At 40.8% G+C, this 18,254-nt stretch overlaps 1 protein-coding gene across 1 annotated transcript in view; it reads left to right on the forward strand.

Annotated features, from left to right (window-relative positions):
• Positions 1–18,254, forward strand: part of LOC134496677 (von Willebrand factor A domain-containing protein 5A-like) — a 43,721-nt gene that overhangs the window by 4,766 nt on the left and 20,701 nt on the right. Inside the window, exons 2-5 of the mRNA XM_063302387.1 lie at positions 5,262–5,335; positions 9,588–9,790; positions 12,000–12,222; positions 13,327–13,499. Of these exons, the coding sequence (XP_063158457.1) occupies positions 5,299–5,335; positions 9,588–9,790; positions 12,000–12,222; positions 13,327–13,499 (636 nt within the window). The 5' untranslated portion in view covers positions 5,262–5,298. The remainder of the gene's footprint in view (positions 1–5,261; positions 5,336–9,587; positions 9,791–11,999; positions 12,223–13,326; positions 13,500–18,254) is intronic.

Consider the following 18,254-nt stretch of genomic DNA (forward strand, 5'->3'; position numbering starts at 1 on the left):
ACATTAAGAATCAAGAAGTGCCTGTCAGGTTTTGGTACAAATTCAGAAGGAAAATGCTCATTCTCCAAATTAAATAATGACAGAAACTATTTTTGCTTTACCTTATACATGGACAAAATGAACTTTTCTCTCTACTTTCTATAGATAGCGATGTATGAAAACAACCACTGATAATGTAATTTATGAATTTGCCAGTAGGAAATGTTGCAAAGTCAATATTTGCTAAATGGACAGTTTTAACTCCTGAAAAACCCAAGTCTTCTTGAATGTTCTTTAAAAATAAAGTTTACCAGTGTTTATTATTTACTGATAATTTAATAAAATGTTACATGAAAATTATTTATAATGTTTGAATAATATAATTATTGGACTGCTTATATTCATGATTTTTTTTAAAAAGTAGAAAATTATTTTCTAACTCTCTAAAAAGGGCACCATAATAATTCAGAGATTTATATTTCTTCATATTCTTTATTGCCACTCTTTTAGCCTTGCTCTTTAAAAATAAATATTTTAAATGATGTCACAAAAATTGCAGTAAGTATATGCATAATAAATAGTAATAATAACTTGAATATATTTAATTTTAGGGTATATGAATTTTGATTTTACTGTTTTTTTCATATTTTCATTTATTTTTATTTTTATTATTTATTCAATTTGTAGGGCAGCCCATGTAATCTAAGCAACTGGGAGGCTCACAACAGGGAAAAAAAATCCAATAAAAAGAAATTAAAAAAACATATACAAACATACAGTATAAAAACCATTTGTAATCAATTAAAATAAAAAATCATGATCAGATTCATCCTTACATCAGCTCAACACAGCCACTGTAAAAGCTCCTCACCATTGCCAGACCCCCAGGCACAGCAGCAGAGCCATGTCTTCAGGGCCTTCCTAAGGGCAGGGAGAGTCAGGGCCAATCTGAAGTCTAGGGGATAATGTTCCACAGGGTGGGCACTATGGCAGAAAAAGCTCTCTTCCTGGGTCCCATCAGATGACACTTTTTCATAGATGGAACCTGTATCATGCCTCTCCCAATAGTTTTGTAGGCCTTAGGCACTGTGCCTATTGTATCTAATGAATAATATGGGCATGGAGAGAAAGTTATGCATCAGCAATGGCCTTAAATATGCCAAATTCCCTGGACATTGTTTCTGGAGTCAGTGGTGTTTTGGACTGGGCATACCATAGAGCAAAAATAATGTCCAGGCTACTAACCAAGAGAGAGATTCTCCCACGATCCCAAGTTGCAAAAATGTTCCTGCTCTTTCCTTTGTGCTTCTTTGTTGGAAAGATGTTGGATGTCTGATAAAATGGGACTTGGAGGGGATGTCGGTGTGCTAACTGTCCCAGGCCTTAACATGAAAGGAGTATCAGTCCAGTAATTCAGTACTCAGAATGTTCATTGGATCAATACTTTTCAATCAGTGCAGTAAGACTAATAAGTAGAATTTCAAGAATTGTTTCATTATTTAGAGCTTCCTTCCTTGGTCCCCAGTATTGGTTCATAATTTTCAGGAGACAAAAAACAATGAAGTAATAAAAGAGAGGGACACAGAGAAAAAAAAATGGAGGCTAGGGAAAGAATGTAATGATGGAATGGAGGCCCATATAGACCACCTTGATTTCCATAGAAATCAGTGGATAGCAGCGTTTCAATAAAAGAAAAATGTATTCCATACATGATTGTAGTGGCAATGCAGAAGACCATTGTATTTTGAGGAGTTTAAGTCACATATTTTGATTTCCTCCTTAACATGAAGAAGCTTAGAGTTTATTTTGAGTTATACTAATGATTAGCTGGGTTGTTTTTATTTTTGTTTGAAATGGAGGCAGGGGGAGGGGGGAGAAGAGAAAACCCCAAGACTGTTTTTGTTAAGCACTGGCTTAACTAGCACTAGCTTATCTGTATAGCTTCCCAGGTTCTTGGATGATAAATAGGTGCTTTGGACCCTGGGAACTATACAGTCAGGGTGAGATCCTGCAGCCTCCGTCCCATGGAAACAAGGTCACGAGGTTTTAGGGCCAGACTTTGACAGAAACCTTGGGATTACCTCTTGAGTTTGGGAGCTTCTGCACAGACTTGAGCGCTTGATGCTGTAGAAATTGAGCCACCCAGGGGTATCTCTGCTGTCCTTATTAAGGGGTTCCTAATAGCCTATGGGAGATTGGGTATCAACTTGCTTGGTATGTTACGATTTATGATTTTTCTTTCTTTATGTTATCCTGTTTATGCTTCTGTTTAGTCTGCTTAAACTGTGTTTCTGTTTAAATCTTAAGTTAATAAAAAAGCTTAAAATCTCTTTATTCACTGGTGTGTCTCTGGATCTAAAACAACCAATTGTCTGGGCACCTGATCACTGCTTGGACACTTGGCAGAACAATGATTCACTGTATTAGGGCAGGACATGCTTAGCACTCTGCCAAGGACTAAGCGGGGGATTCCTTTTTTATTTAGTCACCCCCATTGAAAGGCAGTGCTTAGCTGATTGTAGAGAGCTACAGAGATGACCTTGGGGGAAATACTCTGAAATGGTTATGAAAAGAAACACATGCTTTAAACCCCGGAAACAGAGAAAGTATGAAAAAGAAGCTCAGACTGGCTCCACCCCAATTCATTGGGGTATGAGAGGGAGGGAAGGGAAAACACAATCAGGCTTTGATTTTGTTGTTGTTTATTCATTTAGTCACTTCCGACTCTTCGTGACTTCATGGACCAGCCCACGCCAGAGCTTCCTGTTGGTCGTCAACACCCCCAGCACCCCCAGGGACGAGTCCGTCACCTCTAGAATATCATCCATCCACCTTGCCCTTGGTCGGCCCCTCTTCCTTTTGCCTTCCACTCTTCCTAGCATCAGCATCTTCTCCAGGGTGTCCTGTCTTCTCATTATGTGGCCAAAGTATTTCAGTTTTGCTTTTAATATCATCCCCTCAAGTGAGCAGTCTGGCTTTATTTCCTGGAGGATGGACTGGTTTGATCTTCTTGCAGTCCAAGGCACTCTGAGAATTTTCCTCCAACACCACAGTTCCAAAGCATCGATCTTCCTTCGCTCAGCCTTCCTTATGGTCCAGCTCTTGCAGCCATATGTTACTACTGGGAATACCATTGCTTTAACTATGTGGACCTTGGTTGTCAGTGTGATGTCTCTGCTCTTAACTATTTTATTGAGATTGGTCATTGCTCTTCTCCCAAGGATTAAACATATTCTGATTTCCTGACTGCAGTCAGCATCTGCAGTAATCTTTGCACCTAGAAATACAAAGTCTTTCACTGCCTCTACGTTTTCTCCCTCTATTTGCCAGTGATCAATCAAGCTGGTTGCCATCATCTTGGTTTTTTTGAGGTTTAGCTGCAAGCCAGCTTTTGCACTTTCTTCTTTCACCTTCATCATAAGTCTCCTCAGTTCCTCTTCGTTTTCAGCCATCAAAGTGGTATCATCTGCATATCTGAGATTGTTAATGTTTCTTCCAGCGATTTTAACTCCAGCCTTGGTGTGATGGTTGCCTTATTCAGAAAAAACACAGACTCACCAGCCAGGGCTAAGGATATCTGGTTTATTAGGAATAGAATGCAGACACGGAGAAAGACGGGAATGAGCACATGGCGTGCGAGGTAGCTGGTAAATACCCGCGGTGTGGACCTGATCCTTCCCCACCCCCCATTGTCCCAAAGTCCTGACCGACGGTGAACCCGGAGTCTCGATGGGCGATCAGGGGGATTAGCGCTGATTACCTCTGTCCTCTTCCTTTGTCCGGAGCAGGTGTGTCCCCCGTGGTAATTCAGAGATGTCAGGGAGTTAGGATGATGGCTTCCCGGGTCAGGGCAAAGGTATGGCTCCTTTGTCCTTTTTCTGTATTGTCTTTCAGTGCTTATGGGATTAGCACTGATTCTTTCCTCCCCCCTCCCCTTCACCAGAAAGGCATGTTCCCCGTTGTGATGTATGTATACATTGCAACGGGGGACATGACACTTGGATTCCTCAAGCCCAGCATGTCGCATGATGTGTTCTGCATACAAGTTGAATAGGCAGGGTGAGAGTATACAGCCCTGCCGTACTCCTTTCCCAATCTGAAACCAGTCCGTTGTTCCATGGTCTGTTCTTACTGTTGCTACTTGGTCATTATACGGATTCTTCAGGAGGCATACAAGATGACTTGGTATCCCCATATCACTAAGAACTTGCCACAATTTGTTATGGTCCACACAGTCAAAGGCTTTAGAATAGTCAATAAAACAGAAATAGATGTTTTTCTGAAACTCCCTGGCTTTTTCCATTATCCAGTGGATATTGGCAATTTGGCCCCTAGTTCCTCTGCCTTTTCGAAATCCAGCTTGTACATCTGGCAATTCTCACTCCATGAATTGCTGAAGTCTACCTTGCAGGATCTTGATCTTGATTTTGTTACTATAGCCTAAATCAGTGTTTCTCAACCTTGGCAACTTAAAGATGTGTGAACTTCAACTCCCAGAATTCTCCAGCCAGCCATGGCTGGGAGTTGAATTCCAGGAGTTGAAGTCTATACATCTTAAAGTTGCTAAGGTTGAGACACACTGGCCTGAATCAATAAAGTATGATTCCCATCGAACTTGTGGAGTCTGTTTCTTGGTCTGGCTTACCTTGAAGGGCTGACAGTGATCTTGGTTGATCTTGGAAAGCTAAGCAGAGCCAAAATTTGGTTCATATTTGGATGAAGAGTAGACTGTGAAGTCAAATTAAGCATCCCTGAACAAGGCAGTGGCAAAGGGAATGGACAAAGTTTGTAATTCTGAGGTGCAGAGGAAAAGATGAATCTGGCTATGTGCTACTAAAAAGCAATCTTTATAAACAGAAATTGAGTTTCATCCAATAAGGCCCAGGAGATTATGTGGAGTTTGTTGTGGATTTGAGTTCTATAAACAGATGAGATACTAGAAATATATATTTTAGGTGCAGCACTTTTTAGGCACAGCACTTCTTTTCAGAACAGTGCCTAAAAAGAAGAAAAACCCTCTTCCCAGATTTTCTTTTTTGCTATTTGCAACTATTTCTGTCCATTTGTGAATAATGGTAGCTGTCTGATTTTTGTCTTTTTCAGTTTTAATATACTCAACAGTCAAAGGATTTCATGGATAATGTTTCTTCTATTTTTTGTTAATTTTTAGCATTTTTGGATGCTTAAAGAGTGCAGTTTCAAGTGGGGGAAATGTTTTTTTTTAATTGTCTGCTTATGGACTTGGGCTAAAGTTATTGTATTTTTCTATGTGAAAATGGCAGGAAACCACATTGGTGACTTTCTCTTCCTCTGACAAAGATGGATGAAAGCCCCGATGGTACCATAATTGAAAAAGGTAGGTTAAGAAAAGGTAGTTAATGTTTTGGGTCATATGCATGCATGCATTATAGCTAAGTGAAGAGGGAGAAATTTCATGTAATTAATAAGAGAAGGCTGTGTGTTTTAAAAGGAAGAATTAAATACTAAATTAAATATTGTGAGTGAGTGATAGATTAGAGAAATGCTTGGCAATATTGAGAAAAGTAGGGGAAAACAATAAGATAGATGAATGGGAACAAAAAAAAAAATCATTAAAACATCCTTGGAAGAGCTACTATTTACCACTGGAGGCAAGTGGTATTTGTCCATGCAATCACCAGGAGTTGAAATTACTCAGCCAGCACTTAATGAACTAATTCTATCATTGATCAATCTAATACTCTGTATATTCTGCTTTGGAGAAAATCACAAGATATGACTCATGTTGTTAGGCTGTTGCTGAGCTTACCTTTTAGTGGCTGAGGATTACATTTAATAGGAAGATATGAGAGCCACAACAGGTGGGGTGATAACTCAAGGTGAATGTGGTTCTATCATGCATGTAGACAAGCTCAGTAGTTTCCTTTTATTCTAACAGCAAATACATATATTTTTTTTAAACTTTGTGTTTGAAGATTTACAGTACAATTTATTAGTTTGTTGCCTGTAAATATCAGGAAAATGGTATTGATTATTAGGAATTGTGAAATCAATCAATCAATCAATCCAATCTTTATTATGGTCATAGACCAGCATAAGGTATGGCTTATGGTCATTAAAAAGAAATACATGTATGTATGACATATATATGTATGAATATACATATATGAAATTGTTGTTGTTTATTCGTTTAGTCGCTTCCGACTCTTCGTGACTTCATGGACCAGCCCACGCCAGAGCTTCCTGTCGGTCGTCAACACCCCCAGCTCCCCCAGGGACAAGTCCGTCACCTCTAGAATATCATCCATCCATCTTGCCCTTGGTCGGCCCCTCTTCCTTTTGCCTTCCACTCTCCCTAGCATCAGCATCTTCTCCAGGGTGTCCTGTCTTCTCATTATGTGGCCAAAGTATTTCAGTTTTGCCTTTAATATCATCCCCTCAAGTGAGCAGTCTGGCTTTATTTCCTGGAGGATGGACTGGTTGGATCTTCTTGCAGTCCAAGGCACTCTCAGAATTTTCCTCCAACACCACAGTTCAAAAGCATCGATCTTCCTTCGCTCAGCCTTCCTTATGGTCCAGCTCTCGCAGCCATATGTTACTACAGGGAACACCATTGCTTTAACTATGCGGGCCTTTGTTGTCAGTGTGATGTCTCTGCTCTTAACTATTTTATCGAGATTTGTCATTGCTCTTCTCCCAAGGATTAAGCGTCTTCTGATTTCCTGACTGCAGTCAGCATCTGCAGTAATCTTTGCACCTAGGAATACAAAGTCTTTCACTGCTTCTACATTTTCTCCCTCTATTTGCCAGTTATCAATCAAGCTGGTTGCCATAATCTTGGTTTTTTTGAGGTTTAGCTGCAAACCAGCTTTTGCACTTTCTTCTTTCACCTTCATCATAAGGCTCCTCAGTTCCTCTTCACTTTCAGCCATCAAAGTGGTATCATCTGCATATCTGAGATTGTTAATGTTTGTTCCAGAGATTTTAACTCCAGCCTTGGATTCCTCAAGGCCAGCTTGTCGCATGATGTGTTCTGCATACAAGTTGAATAGGTAGGGTGAGAGTATACAGCCCTGCCGTACTCCTTTCCCAATCTTAAACCACTCCGTTGTTTCATGGTCTGTTCTTACTGTTGCTACTTGGTCGTTATACAGATTCTTCAGGAGGCATACAAGATGACTTGGTATCATCATACCACTAAGAACTTGCCACAATTTGTTATGGTCCACACAGTCAAAGGCTTTAGAATAGTCAATAAATGAGAAATAGATGTTTTTCTGAAACTCCCTGGCTTTTTCCATTATCCAGCGGATATTGGCAATTTGGTCTCTAGTTCCTCTGCCTTTTCTAAACCCAGCTTGTACGTCTGGCAATTCTCGCTCCATGAACTGCTGAAGTCTCCCTTGCAGGATCTTGAGCATTACCTTACTGGCATGTGAAATGAGTGCCACTGTTCGATAGTTTGAACATTCTTTAGTGTTTCCCTTTTTTGGTATGGGGATATAAGTTGATTTTTTCCAGTCTGATGGCCATTCTTGTGTTTTCCAAATTTGCTGGCATATAGCATGCATTACCTTGACAGCATCATCTTGCAAGATTTTGAACAGTTCAGCTGGGATGCCGTCGTCTCCTGTTGCCTTGTTATTAGCAATGCTTCTTAAGGCCCACTCAACCTCACTCTTCAGGATGTCTGGCTCTAGCTCACCGACCACACTGTCAAAGCTATCCCCGATATTGTTATCCTTCCTATACAGGTTTTCTGTATATTCTTGCCACCTTTTCTTGATCTCTTCTTCTTCTGTTAGGTCCTTGCCATCTTTGTTTTTGATCATACTCATTTTTGCCTGGAATTTACCTCCAATGTTTCTAATTTTCTGGAAGAGGTCTCTTGTCCTTCCTATTCTATTGTCTTCTTCCACTTCCACGCATTGCTTGTTTAAAAATAATTCCTTATCTCTTCTGGCTAACCTCTGGAATTTTGCATTTAATTGGGCATATCTCCCCCTATCACTGTTGCCTTTTGCTTTCCTTCTTTCTTGGGCTACTTCTAGTGTCTCAGCAGACAGCCATTTTGCCTTCTTGGTTTTCTCTTTCTTTGGGATGTATTTTGTTGCCGCCTCCTGAACAATGCTGCCAACTTCTGTCCAGAGTTCTTCCGGGACCCTATCTACTAAGTCCAGTCCCTTAAATCTATTCTTCACCTCCACTGCATATTCCTTAGGAATATTAGTGAGCTCATATCTAGCTGATCTGTGGGTCTTCCCTAATCTCTTTAGTCTGATCCTAAATTGTGCAAGAAGAAGTTCGTGATCTGAACTACAGTCAGCTCCAGGCCTTGTTTTTACTGACTGTACAGATGTCCGCCACCTTTGGCTGCAAAGGATGTAATCAATCTGATTTCGGTGTTGTCCATCTGGTGAAGTCCATGTATAAAGCCGTCTCTTAGGTTGTTGGAAGAGAGTGTTTGTTATGCAGAGTGAATTGTCTTGGCAAAATTCTATCAGCCTGTGTCCTGCTTCGTTTTGTTCTCCCAGGCCATACTTACCTGTAATTCGAGGTGTCATTTGACTGCCCACCTTAGCATTCCAGTCTCCTGTGATGAAAATAACATCTCTTTTAGGCGTGTTGTCCAGTAGGTGCTGCAGATCCTCATAGAACTGCTCTACTTCAGCTTCTTCAGCATTTGTGGTTGGGGCGTATATTTGGATCACTGTGATGTTAGATGGCTTGCCCTGAATTCGAATTGAGATCATTCTATCATTTTTTGGGTTGTATCCAAGCACTGCTTTAGCCACTTTACTATTAATTATGAAGGCTACTCCATTTCTTCTGTGGTCCTCTTGTCCGCAGTAGTAGATCTGGTGGTCATTTGATGTGAAGTGGCCCATTCCAGTCCATTTCAGTTCACTGACGCCCAGAATGTCTATCTTTAATCTTGACATCTCACCAATAACCACATCCAATTTGCCCTGGCTCATAGATCTTACATTCCAGGTTCCAATGGTGTGTTGATCCTTAGAACATCGGATTCGCCGTTCACCACCAGCACCGTCGGCCGCTAGCTGTCCTTTCGGCTTTGAGCTAGCTGCGTCATCACGTCTGGGGCTAGTTGAGCTCATCCTCTGTTCCTCCCCAGTAGCATTTTGACCATCTTCCGACCTGGGGGTCTCATCTTCCGATGGTATACCGACATATCTCTGGTTGTACTGATCCATTTAGTTTTCACGGCAAGAATACTGAGGTGGGTTGCCATTACCTTCCCCAGGGATCGCATTTAGTCTGACCTCTCTGTCATGACCTTCCCGTCTTGGGTGGCCCTTCATGGTTTAGCTCATGGCATCATTGAGGTGCTCAAGCTCCAGCACCACGACAAGGTAACGATCCTTTGCTGAAGATATATGAAATAGATATATATTATGTATGTATGACATAAAAGGTATAAAAGTTATACAAAATGAACATCTAAAAGGCGTTGTAAAAAGCTAAAAATCAAAATTGAATGCCACTGTTGGAAGGGGTCTGGATAGTACGAAAGTGGAGGGGGGAACTCAAGGGCCATATGCAGTGCTGAAAGTTACTTGTTGAAAAAACTTTTGATTTGTTTGTTTGTCTGTTTGTTTTGGAAGCAGTGCCCTTGCAAAACATTGCAGTGGATGTGCTGATCCGAGGCTATCTGGGTGATGTTACATCTCAGCTTCATTACAAGAACCAGGAGACTGTCCCCCTGGAAGTTGAATTTGTCTTCCCTCTGCATGCTGAAGCTGCTGTCTATGCCTTTGAGGGCCTGATGGATGGTCAAAAAATTGATGCCCAACTCATGAAAAGGGAGGAGGTATGTGGGAAACTTAAAGGGGGAGTTGTGGTGGAGAGGTTGATGCCCAGTTTGATACCCTCTTGAATACTATCCCATTATGCCTCCTAGGGTTGTTTCTTTTTCTGTGATCAGAATAAATTGTGCAAGTCACTAAGTGCTGCATAGATCTGTTGAGCCTGCTCAGGTTGCTTTGAATGTGACTAATGAGAATCTCTTTGGTGTACATATGGAGGATTGGACTTGGATGAGGGTGCTCTGCTCTCCATCCCATATTCTGTATTAAAGCTCATTGGCTGTATTAACAAATAGCCCGCCTAACCTTAAAAGGATACAGCAGATAAATATGTGCAACATGCTAAGTGTCACATCTCTCTAAGATATACACTAATAAGGCTGAAGACTGTCAGAAACTAAGACATGCAAGGCTAGGTACTAAGTATTGTAAATCAGGAATGTTTGCCCATAATGTTGACAGTCACTGTTTAGTGACAGAACTGGTACAGAATTTACATCCACTTCTACTTCAAATATTGTGGTTCTTTTCCCACACCTCTCCCTATGTAGCAAAGCTCTAGCTTCCTTTTCTCACATTCACTAGTGAATGAAGGTTACATGTTTGCATATTCTGCATACCTAGGCTCCTGCAACTAACTGAAACCCAGTGTTTAGATAAACTAGTGTTAATCATGGTTAGGTTTTTTTTGTTCATTTTGTATTTGTGGCACAATATGTGGAACAAACCCAGCCAATTTTCTTTAATGTATTGTGTGAACTCAAAAACTGGTTGTGACCACTGTGTTATTCTCCAGATTTGCTGTCATAATTTGAATAGAACCACACAGATTCTTTTCTGTTTCTCACTATATTTCTGTAGATAATCCACTAATTCCTGTAGCCTTCTGATTTGGTAATGATCAGAAAGCTGATCTAACTTCATCTTCTAGTATTAGATGTTGTAAGTAGGGAATATCTTGAATGTTGATACTGGGGAGAGATGGGTGGTGGTGAAATTTGATAAAATAAATAAATAAATAAACAAATATCTCTACTGTATAAGTATTTTGGTGTACTCCTTCCATCTTCTTTGAATCAGTTCCTATCTGACCTTTAGCATACCAGTTAAAGCTTGGAACCTCCTTCTGACTTCAGAGATCTTTGGGAAGACTTTCCTGTTTGTCCATGTCTGTTTCCACCTTTGATATCTTTATAGATGTCATTGTAATACTGCTTCTTGTCTTTTCTAACAGCTCTCTAAAATTATTTGTTAAATACCTTCCTGAGATCTTTCTTTTTCTTGGCATTGGCTTCTCTTCTCAGCAATTTCCACCGTTTATTCTGACATCCAGTTTGCTTTCTTCTGTTTCTTGGTTTCTGGCAGTCTCTTTTCACATTCATCCTTAACAATGTTTTTCATTTCATTCTACAGTTCCTCTGGTTCTATATCCTGACTATGAAAGCAGCATTCCTTCTTTGTTTTTCATGTCCTGAGTAGTAAACAGGATGATTTTCTGATTGAAAGTATCACATTCTAGTCCACTTCAATTTGGTATACCACCCACACTGCTGTTTCCTATATTGCTGCTGCCCGATATAGGTGCTTGCTTGTTTTAGCTGGGCAGCCGGGATGACTTCATGTCTTGGATAACCCTGCTGTTGTTACATACTTTTGCATACACTCTGGACTTTCTTTGCTCATCCATCCCAGGAACACCCCCACCATCACGATAAAGCAGCACAGCAGGACTTGGGGAGACAATCCCTCTTTGTCACTTCAGTATTCTACTGCCTTTCCCTACTGCATGTGTAGATAAAGATCTAAAGTAGCTTTGCATTTTAGGAAGAGCCATTTGAAGTGCACAGTAAAATAAAATAATTTTTAAAAATCAATGCACTTTTTCCTAACAACTAAGAACCTGAGACCACTAGGTTGAGGATATGGCCAGGAACTGAGGCTTCTTCAGACATTAGCAACAGCGAGTTCTTTCCACAGGCAAGAAAAGAATGAATAGAGACAGATTTTCCTGTATGGAGAGCCTCATCAGGTAAAGAAATAAATATGCTAATTAAGAACAACAGTGGCATTGCAGAACTGTGCACTTGTCCATGCTTGGGTTTGGAATGAATACTATGAGACTGATGTACAGTATGAAGAGGACTACTTTATTTGACTGACTGTGATCTCTCTCATCTCACTATCTCCACAAATGCTTTTTTCTCATCACACCAGGCAAGAACATTGTATGAAAGTGGGTTAATAATGGGAAGCAATGTTGCCCTGCTTGAAAATGAGTCAAAGAGCAAGGATATTTTCAGATGCATGCTGGGAAATCTTCCTCCCAATGGAGAGGCTACTTTAAAGCTGTGCTATGTCCAGGCATTTTCTCCAGAGCCTGATGGAGCCATCCGATTTGTCCTGCCAGTTGTATTAAGGCCCTGGTTTGTGCCTCAAGGTAAAGAATAGTTATTGCTACTTGCTAATGTCTTGTTAATTACCAAGATGATTGGCTGTGTTCCTATCCTCAACCCTTACCCTTTTTTACTTCCTAAGGAATTGATAGATCCAGTGACTGCTCATACTTCTGAGATATTAGTGCTAGTTCTTTGGATGTTTCTTCATTCTTCTGTTGCTTTACCCATTTGCTGGCCTCTTTTTCTGGCCCCATTTGGTATCATAATGCAGAGTGACAGGAGAAGCAATGACAACAGAGACTACTGCTCCTTATTTTTGCTTATCCAGAGAAGGCAAAAGCCATCAATAGCAAGTATATGAAATAGCAGGGCTAGATGGCTCCAGTAATTTTTGTTGAAGTATGGGTTTTTGCATAATGATGCAAGATGATGGCAACCTAGGATGGCAACCTATTGGTGCTATTTATTTATACATATCTTGTCCTTCCATATAAAATATTTTCATGGTGTCTTAAAACCAATAAAACAAGGTAAAATATATATAATTTTTGAAAGGCAGGTAAGAGCATCATCAGAGGCATAGATAAAAGTGAATGATAAATGGTTTGGGGATAGAAAAGGGTCTTCCTCTAGTGGCTTGTAAACTTACCCAAGGAGGGAATTTGGTAAATGGATTTCCACTCTTGCCTTTTCAATATGTATACTGTTATTGTGGCTTCCTTACAAGCTTAAGAAATTCAGGACAGAAAAATAATTAGGATTTCCATCAGTCTGTATTAATCTGTTTATTAGCCATGTCCCATGGTGGGAGTAACCAAAGTTTGCTTGGCATTCTTTTATCTTCTGAACTTTAATCTGTGCTACCTACTTGCCTCCTCCCAATTCTTTGCAATAAAAATTGGCTCCAATATGGAATACAGAGTTGTAAGATCTTAATTCAGGCTTTCCCAACTTCACGGCCTTTCGATGTGTCGGATGTGTCAGATCATGTCCTGTTAGCACAACTCATCTGTTTGGTAGTGTTAGGAGCTGTAGTCAAGCACATCGTGAGGGCACTGAACTAGGGACGGCTTACTCTGTGCAAAAACTGAGAAGATTATGTTAGCCTGAGGTTTTTCCGTGCATTCTAATACTGCTTTCTGCAGGTTCAGAAGAGGGCAGTGTTTCTCCGAGTGTACCACGAGTGCCCAAGGGGCAGCTTCCTTATACACTGAGCCTCAACATCACACTGGATTCTCCTTACAGAATCTCCCACGTGGAGTCAAATTGTACTCTCACACCCCTGCAGTATGCAACAGAGGATCACACCATTGCTTTGGTAAGAAGTATTATTTGTTAACTGATTAATTTGATTTTTAGACCACCAACCAGTTGCTGGATGGTCTACAAAGTGCCCCAAACCCTACATTGGGTCATATGTTTTAAAATGTTTAATTTATTTATGAAACTTGCATAGGTCCCTTAGAGTCTGATGAATGGCCGTGTAAGTTTTATAGAAAATAAATAAAGCATTTAAAACATATCAATGATGGAAGATGATGTCAGAATAACATTTTAGGGTAAACAATTAAATACTGTAGGCCAGTTCTTTAAAGCCTTAAAGGCAAATGTGGACATCAGTCCCTATATTGGGAAGTGAATTCCACAGATGTGAAACAATTTTGGAGAAAATCCCATCCTGGAGCTGGACAAAACAGATTGGACTGAGGGTGTGCCTCCCCAGATTATTTTAGTGAGCAGGAAATATGGTCCCAGTTTGAGTCAGTACTGCTGATTAAGCAACCACAGACTAAGTAAGTGGATGTCATGACTGGTGGGAACAGACAACCCTACAGTGAAAGCCGATTTAATCAGTAGGGAAGATCCAGATCAAACAGCCTTCAAAGGAAGGGCACACACGAACAAAGAAACATCTCTAGTCCATATCAAAATGGAGTACATGACAGATTGATTCAGTCAAGAGCATCTGGTGCAGGGAAAATAGGCCCTATTATGTTGAGGTTTTCCTACTAATAGATTAAGCTACTATTATACCTAATCATTTGGCCGGGTGAAAGGTTGCAAGTGATTGTCTCCTCTCACGTGCTTCATGCAAAATAGCCTGGGGGGAGGACCTGCCCGGACTTGTTCTTCACTTCCTTTTTTCTCTCTGCTGGAAATGTAGCTCAGCAAGGCTTGCTCCAAACGGAGCTAAGTACTTTAAATGTTTTGCTTTTGTTTTTGCTTTCTGTAAATAAATTATTTTTATAGAAATGCTTGGTGTGTGACTTTTTTGACCTCTCCTGGGCTAAAGGCTTTCCCAGCATCTGCAACAGGTTATGGGCCCAGTAAAACAGCCCAGTAAAACCCAGAGAGAAAAGAGAGGTCAGCTCCACACCTCATGCACAATTTAATCTTTGGAGCCACCTGGAGATTTTCCAGCAACTGCAGGTCTGCAGGACTTAGAAGCTAGCTGAGGTGACTTGCAAAAGAAGGAAGAAGCCATGGCTGCCTCCCAGCCCTCAGCGATGCCTCTGGAGCGCCTATCAGAGACCAACTATTTGAATTGGGCCCTGAAGATGGAGATGTATCTTTGCAGAGAGGATCTTTGGCTGCCAATTGGTGAGCAAACCCCCCAAAATCCCAGTGCTGAATGGCTGAGACAGGATGAGCGGGCTAGAGCCACCATTATCTTGGGAGTTGAGGACAATCAGCTAGTCCACGTGCGAGGCATGCAGTCTGCAAAGCAACTTTGGGACGCTTTGAGAGACTTATATGTAAAGGCAACAGCAGGGAGTAAAGTTACCCTGACGAAAAAGCTGTACAGAGCCTACCTTGCAGAAGGAGATAGCCTTCCTGAGCACCTGCATTTTATTCAGCAGCTGTATGTTGAGTTGCAGGAGAGAGGAATGGAATTTACACCTCTCACAAAATCCTATATCCTCCTCTCCTCACTAAATGCAACGTGGGACACGCTGATTTGTACCCTGGAGGCTATGCCTGAAGCAGACCTCACCCCATCGTATGTTACACAGCGCTTACTCGCTGAATGGGAGAAGAGAGAGGAAAGATCCCCCCCCATCTCTTCTGGAAAGCTGCAAGACCAGAAAATGAGGGAAAAGAAGGGAAAGGAACCTGAGGCCACAGCGCTAGCAAGCCAGCAATGCTTCACTTGTGGTTCAGCTGGACATTTGCAAAGAGACTGTGCCATGAGACCCAAGAGTAGAAAGACAGAGCAGAAGAACACAAGGGCAACACAGAAGAAGGCTCTTCAGACAACCCAAATTGCACAGGTTGCTGAGAAGGGTAATTCTGATGTATGGGTGTTAGATTCTGGGGCCAGTTGTCATTTATGTAATTGTAAAAGCTCTTTTGTGTCACTGTCTAAAACTGAAAGACAAAGTGTATCTTTGGCTGATGGGTCTGTCACCAAAATTATGGGACAAGGTGACTTGTATTTATCCTGCTTAGGAGAAACTGTAAAAGGTGTGTTGTATGTGCCAAATTTACAATCAAACCTTTTATCTGTGGCACAATTGGCTGCAACAGGGTATATCATAACATTTAAGAAAAATGGTTGTGAGATACGTAAAAATGGGAAATTGTGTGCTACTGGTATGTTAAAAGACTCCTTGTACATTGTGCAAAATGCAAGGAAGCCAAGCTGCAAGGCTGCAGTTGGCAACACACCATATCATGACCAATGTGTACACCTGATGCACAGGAGACTTGGTCATGCTAATTACAAGTATATAGCACAAATGCCACAGCTGTGTGCTGACCTAAAGATAAAACCCTGTGATAAATACTTAGATTGTGTAGTTTGCAAAGAATGCAAAACACTAAAAGCTCCTGTGAGTAAGCACAGTGACAGAGTTACAACTAGACCTTTGGAAATTGTACACTCTGACATTATTGGTCCTTTTGCTCCAAGTCTTGGACAAGCAAGGTATGCAATGACCATCATTGATGATTTCTCAAGATACACATTTATCTACATCTTAAAACATAAAGATGAGGCATTTGAGAAATTTAAAAGTTTTGTGACATGGGCAAATGGAAAATTCCCTAGGCCTGTATCTGCACTCCAATGTGATAGAGGAGGAGAATACCTTTCTCACAAATTCAGAAGGTTCCTAGTGGAAAAAGGGATAGAACAAATTCTTTCTAACCCGTACACCCCTCAGCAAAATGGTGTTGCTGAAAGAAAGGGCAGAACCTTGCAAAATGCGATGGAATGCATGTTAAAAGATTCACGCTTATGTTTTAAGTTCTGGGGAGAAGCTTTATCGACTGCTTGTTATGTTCAGAACAGGTTGTATAACTCTATGATTCAGGACACTCCATTCCATTTGTTTTATGGTGTGAAACCAAAGGTAAGCCATCTTAGAGTGTTTGGTAGCACTGCATGGGTTCACATTCCAAAACAGCAGAGAAGGAAAGGAGGCCCCACAACAAAGAAAGCCATCTTTGTTGGCTATGAACAAAGCCAGAGGAGCTACAGGTTCATAATGGGAGAGAAATTAATAATTAGCAAAAGCGCTTCTTTTGCTGAACAAAACTGGGGGAGATTAAATTCTAGCTCTCCAGTTGAACTGACCACCACAAGAGAACAGCAAGGACTTGCTGATGGTGATCTTTTGCCTGATGAGGACATTAAATCAGAAAAGCAAATTGAAGATCTGTCTGATGAGATGGATGCTTCTCAGGAAAGTGATAGGAGTCAAAATTTAAGCCCTGTATTACCTCGCAGATCTCAGAGGAGTAATAAAGGCGTTCCTCCATCACGTTTTCAGGCTGAAACAGTAAAGGCTTTTCACATATTTACAGAACCTGAGTCTTTAGAACAAGTGAATGCTTTACCACCTGAGATTGCACAAAATTGGCATTCTGCCATGCAACAGGAATTAGCATCCTTGAAAGAAAATAAAATATGGAAACTGGTAAATCTACCTCCCAATGAACGCTGTCTGGGTTGTAGGTGGGTTTTCAAACTGAAAAGGGATGCTGATGGCAAAATCCAAAAATATAAAGCAAGGTTGGTTGCAAAAGGGTTCACTCAAAGGAAAGATTTAGACTTTGACAAGACTTTTGCACCAGTTACTAAAGGTGAATCAATTAGATTACTGTTAAAAGTTGCTGCACTCAAGGGAATGTCAGTTAACCACTATGACATTCAGACTGCATTTCTCTATGGTGATTTAGATCACAGATTATACATGCAGCAACCCCCTGGCTATGAAAAAGGGGAGAATCTAGTCTGTGAACTGCAGAAGTCAATCTATGGGTTAAAACAAGCTGCTAGATCCTGGAACCAAAAAAGTAGATGAAAAACTGCAGAGTTTTGGTTTTGAAAAAGGAAAAGCAGATCCCTGTGTATATATGAAGAAGGACAAACAAGGCTGTATGTATCTGTGCATTTATGTTGATGATTTGCTGCTATTCACATCAACGGAAAAACACAGGAAGGATGGTAGCTTTCTGTTAAACCAAAGGGGAGATAATGGTAATGTGAATGGAAAGACACAAAGAGTTGTCAGAGAAGATTGGTTTGCAACTTAATCTATAGTGTAAAAAGGGGAGTGTTGAGGTTTTCCTACTAATAGATTAAGCTACTATTATACCTAATCATTTGGCCGGGTGAAAGGTTGCAAGTGATTGTCTCCTCTCACGTGCTTCATGCAAAATAGCCTGGGGGGAGGACCTGCCCGGACTTGTTCTTCACTTCCTTTTTTCTCTCTGCTGGAAATGTAGCTCAGCAAGGCTTGCTCCAAACGGAGCTAAGTACTTTAAATGTTTTGCTTTTGTTTTTGCTTTCTGTAAATAAATTATTTTTATAGAAATGCTTGGTGTGTGACTTTTTTGACCTCTCCTGGGCTAAAGGCTTTCCCAGCATCTGCAACATATTATACATCCAGAGACTTTTCACAAGATCTCAGCAAGTTGAGAATTCTCCTATAGCAATCTGTTCACAAGAAAAGACAAAAATTTGGTGAAATACTTCTCAGATTCCAAGAGAACAGAGCAAGAGGATTGACACCTTTGTGGGCATCCTAAGAAACTTCCCCATACACTTTCAGCCTTTACAATGCTA

This window comes from Candoia aspera, chromosome 4 (assembly GCF_035149785.1).
Source record: "Candoia aspera isolate rCanAsp1 chromosome 4, rCanAsp1.hap2, whole genome shotgun sequence".
Classification (NCBI taxonomy): Eukaryota; Metazoa; Chordata; class Lepidosauria; order Squamata; family Boidae; genus Candoia; species Candoia aspera.